This window comes from Telmatherina bonti (assembly GCF_933228915.1).
Source record: "Telmatherina bonti genome assembly, chromosome: 17".
NCBI classification, from domain to species: domain Eukaryota; kingdom Metazoa; phylum Chordata; class Actinopteri; order Atheriniformes; family Telmatherinidae; genus Telmatherina; species Telmatherina bonti.
Genome location: NC_136615.1, coordinates 15,007,664 through 15,012,890, shown reverse-complemented (window position 1 = coordinate 15,012,890; position 5,227 = coordinate 15,007,664). Strand labels below are relative to the sequence as shown.

The 5,227-nt window shown below is 40.1% G+C and overlaps 1 protein-coding gene across 1 annotated transcript; it reads right to left on the bottom strand.

The window, feature by feature from the left end:
- Window positions 1-633: 633 nt before the first annotated feature.
- atp5fa1 (ATP synthase F1 subunit alpha) lies at window positions 634-5,014 on the bottom strand. The gene is made up of 11 exons (XM_079256697.1): window positions 4,927-5,014; window positions 3,695-3,770; window positions 3,412-3,581; window positions 3,013-3,186; window positions 2,602-2,768; window positions 1,906-2,206; window positions 1,568-1,792; window positions 1,382-1,489; window positions 1,155-1,299; window positions 926-1,076; window positions 634-847 (listed from the first exon to the last, which is right to left on the bottom strand). Exons 1-11 carry the CDS (start codon window positions 4,984-4,986, stop codon window positions 769-771), a joined length of 1,656 nt encoding a protein of 551 aa, XP_079112823.1. The 5' UTR covers window positions 4,987-5,014; the 3' UTR covers window positions 634-768.
- Window positions 5,015-5,227: the final 213 nt, after the last annotated feature.

Genomic DNA, 5,227 nt, shown 5'->3' with positions numbered 1-5,227 from the left:
AATTTTAAACATTAATACATAAAGTTAATTAAAAATCTGAATTCAGCATCTCATTGAGAAGCTGATTTTTAGAGGCTTTACAAGCCTGGTCACAGCAGTCCAATCCATCAAATCCACCAAAAAAAACACTTATCCTCCTCATTTAAAAACTTTTCTGCCAGTTTCCCAATCTTATATTTAAAAGGATGGCGGCAAGTTGATCCATCTGATACCACAAATCACCGTTTGGTTCGGGGGTCACAAATACCAATACATACTTTGGGAATTGTTGCTCAAAAGTTAGAAAACCACACACCATGGGACATTAAGCCACATTTGGATTTATATTTGATAACATATAAGAATTTTGCTGCGTCTATTTGGTGAATTGGAAGTTTTTAATGCAAAAGATTTCTGTTGACATTTTATGCTTTTCTGCAATATTTGTGGTTGATAATGTTTTTGTTAAAACTTGAGGAAAAGGCAACACTTCAGACTAAATTATTGCCTGCAAAGGCTAAAAAAAAAAAAAAAAAAAAAATCGGGGTCTACATGTACTAAAATATGAGAGCATTGATAATGGGTAAAACCAAATCAGTTCCCCCACAAATCAGTACTGCAATGTAATGCAAAAAAAAGAACTATGTCAACTGTATGGAATATTTTATTCTCCATTAAGAGATATCTGTACATTAAAGATCAAGTACAACTTGAATTTTTGAAGTCCATGGAAAGTATAACTGATACTCCACTACGCAAACAACACAACTGGACCCAAAAGCACTTTTTTTACTCAAAGCTGGAGAGGAAATTCAACACAATCTGCTTGAGTTTAGCATCAGATGCCTCTGAGATTTTGCCATCAGCCCTACAAACAAGAGCACATTGATTAGAACGCATATCTTAAAAGAAGAAAAGCATATTACCTCAAAGATATTTTACTTACTTAATAGCTGCCAGCAGGTCTTGGTGCTGACTCAGTATGTGCTGCAGGAAAGCCTTCTCAAACTTAGTGATCTTGCTTGGCTCCATTTTGTCCAAATGTCCCCTCACACCAGCATAGATGACTGCTACCTGCTCTTCAATAGCCATCGGAGCTGAAAGATTAAATAATGCAGCTCATAAGATGAGATCAATTAATTGAAAATGGTGCTGAAATAAGCAGCAACACTCACAGTATTGTCCCTGTTTAAGGAGCTCGGTCAGGCGAACGCCACGGTTCAGCAGCTGCTGAGTGGCAGCATCCAAGTCGGAGCCGAACTGAGCGAAGGCAGCCACCTCACGGTACTGGGCCAGCTCCAGCTTCATGGTTCCAGCCACCTGATGGTCAGTGCAGATCAGTGAGATAACATGGAAGGTTTTTAGTGAAATAGCCGTCAGGAGATTTCAAAGGGAAGCTGACCTGTTTCATGGCTCTGGTCTGGGCAGCAGATCCGACACGGGACACAGACAGACCGACATTGATGGCCGGCCGAATACCTTTGTAGAACAGCTCAGTCTCCAAGAAGATCTGTGGGATAAAATAGCATTTTATAACTACTTAAGGACAGGTAATATTGGGATTAAGCATGATAGGTCCCGCTCTCACCTGTCCGTCTGTGATGGAGATGACGTTGGTAGGAATGTAGGCTGACACGTCACCAGCCTGTGTTTCAATAACAGGAAGGGCTGTGAGGGAGCCACCGCCGAAGTTGTCGTTCATCTTAGCAGCTCTCTCCAGCAGACGGGAATGCAGGTAGAAGACATCTCCAGGGTAAGCCTCACGACCGGGTGGACGACGCAGCAGCAGGGACATCTGACGGTAGGCAACGGCCTGCAGAAAAACGAGCAAAGTTGGATCAACCTCCATTCCTTCTTAAAACCATCAGCAGGACCGGGTTTCTTCGCATCCATGCACCCCCCCACAGCCTCAGATGTTCGCCTCACCTGCTTGGAGAGATCGTCATAGATGATCAGGGCATGCTTGCCATTGTCTCGGAAGTATTCTCCCATGGAGCAGCCAGAGTAAGGAGCCAGGTACTGCAGCGGAGCAGCATCAGACGCAGTAGCAGACACCACTATAGTGTACTTCATGGCATCGGCATCAGTCAGCCTCTTCACCAGCTGAGCCACGGTGGACCTCTTCTGGCCGATGGCAACATAGATGCAGTACAGCTTCTTCTTCTCGTCTGTTCCATCGTTGAACCGTTTCTGATTGATGATTGTGTCAATGGCGATGGCAGTTTTTCTACAGCAGAAATTTAAACATGCAAAACTGTGTCTGAATAGTTCAAACAGTTTTAGTATTGAGGCCCATTTCTTTATCTGGTTTGAAGGTGAAACTGCACCATTTGCAGACAGAAGGAAACAAAACTGAGATTTTAAAAATCGGTTTGTTGTAGATATCTACAAATGTTTAGTCACCCATTGTGGTTGTTTTATATCAGTATTCAAAGTGTCCGCTGTTAAATTAACAGAAATGGTCAAAAACCATGATGGAATCTTTACTTATGATACAAAAAATGATTTGTCCTAATAAGTCTTCAGCAGCCCCACTGCTGTAAGCACATTTCAAAAGGCACTGGAAATAACACTACACCCCACAAGGTGCTAAAATATTCCCTTTGAGCAGAATCCTCTCACCCAGTCTGCCTATCTCCAATGATGAGCTCACGTTGTCCACGACCAATAGGCACCAAACTGTCCACAGCTTTGATGCCAGTCTGCATGGGCTCCCTCACAGAGATTCGAGGGATGATGCCAGGGGCCTTCAGACCTACACGCCTACGGGTCTTAGAGCCAAGCGGGCCCTTTGAAGTGAACAGAGAATAAAAAACAGATAAAGGTCCTTTCAGCTACTTTGCAATATATTCATTAAAAAATGATGAGCTACAACAGCAAAAACAACAGCTTGCAGGGCTCCTAAATTATAAATGAAATGACGCGCTAACTTATCAGCAAAGTGATCATAAGGAAAGTGAACATACAACTTCACAAAACTTTCCATATATGTGCGTCTGACATTTGAACATGTGTTGTGATTGACATGAGTACCTTTCCATCTATGGCGTTTCCCAAAGCATCGACAACTCTGCCCAGGAGCTCTTCACCGACAGGTACATCTACAATAGCGCCTGTTCTTTTCACAATGTCACCCTCTTTGATCAGCTTGTCATTACCAAACACCACAACACCAACGTTGTCAGGCTCCAAGTTCAGAGACATACCCTGGGAAAGAGAAACATAATTTTAAAATGGAATAAACAAACACACTGTCATCAAGTACAAAAAATAAACTCAGAGATGTTGATAAACACAAGCACTTATATAAGTAGATATTTTGCAAACCATCACAATGCAAATTATTCAATAAGTGTTAAGCAAATATTGTTAGCCATCAGTGCTAACCCCCTCTCCCTCCAGCAGGTCAGCGTGCAAAGTTTGCACCATTACCTTCAGACCAGAAGAGAACTCCACCATCTCCTCAGCCTGCACGTTTCTAAGACCGTACACCCTCGCAATACCATCACCAATGGACAGCACCCGACCAGTCTCCTCCAAATCAGCGCTGGTATCCGCTCCCATGATCTTCTCCTCCAGAATGGAGGACACCTCAGCTGTGCCTTTAGAATATTAAAATAAAAAGTGTTCATTTATTTAAAACCACTTATTTACGTGTATCTAAAAAGAAAAGTGTATTTTTAGACAGCCATAATGACTTTCCTGCAACACTGACCTGTCTTTTGGAAATGTGGGCTATTGGTGTGGAGATTCTTGGCTCCAACACATGCTGCAGCAACATTCCTGGAAACCTTTAAAACAACAATACATAGCTCAGGAATATTTCATGCAGTTCAGAGATAAGGAATTGTCAGTTTAATAGCATTTAAAAACAAATAAAGAAATAATGAACAACTCTTTGGCTGTTCTGAAACTGGCCTAAAATTTTAAAAATCGCTTTCTATCTACTTAAGGAAAATGAATTATATAGTGCTGCATCAGTGCTTTCAAGCCAAACCATGCAAACCAGAAATTTCTCAATTCTTTATCACTGTATAAAACAAATTATAAAATTTAAAATGTCTATATTTCTACTGTGTCTAGCAAACAGACATTTTAAGTCCAGCAACAGCAACGTGAAATTGAAGTTTTGTCTTAAATCTCTCTTATTTGTGTTACTTAAAGCCTTCCAAGAGCAGTAGTAGATTTTCAAGTATAGGGAAACTGCAAGTAAAAAACAAAGCTTGCAATGAAGAAAACTGGTGGTAAAGAATAAAGAATATAATGGATACGCCCCATTACGATAAACCTTACTATAAACGTTGGGAGCTTATTTTCTAATACCCATTTTATCAGATTACCAACTCATTAGGGTATATTCCTTTTCAGAGTATCCTGTCTTGCAGTTTGTAGTGATTTGACACCATTATTTTAGATATCTGCTGCAAGCTATTCTGTCGGAGGACAACATTTTCATCGATTTGCTTCAGCCACTCGAAAAGCGGTTTAATTTGGCCTGACAAACAGATTGGGTACAAAGATAGCTGACCTTTAGTACTAAATTACGCACATAATTACCACATATTAGCTTTACATACTCCCGCTGAAAGCTTTTTTAAACACGCTGACCAGAAATATATATATATATATATATATATATATATATATATATATATATATATATACACACACACACACACACACACACACACACACACACACATATATATATATTTTAACTCTAATTACATTATGTACGTCTTTTATTTAAAAGGGTGCCTTGTTGCTATCTGTCATCTACAAATGTTAAAGCGGACCAGCAACGTGAAGGGCCCAGTGTCCTCCAGTGCAAAGATATGCGCACGCACATTATGGCAGTTTCATGCTGTTAAAAAGGCGTTTTCTTGACAACATGAATTTTTAAAAAAAAAAAAAAAAACTGAACATAAGCAAATTAAATTTGCTTACAAATCCAGCCCTTCGTGGAAGGTTGCGGGCAAGAGCCGCTGCAACACGAACTGACAGCATGTTGGTATCCTTTGAAGTCTGTCCTGCTCCCGGTGCCGAGAGAGAAGGATGGCGGACACGGTAGCGACTTGTAAGGTCACGGCAACCCGGAAGTACTTCACTAAACGGTTTATATGTATCTTATATCTGATGGTTATGTCTCTTTTTCTTTTTCTTTTTTTTTTAAATATATTAAGTTAGTCATTCAAAATTATTTAGATAATTCCATCATTTATTTTTGTATAGTTTGTCTTAATTTAAT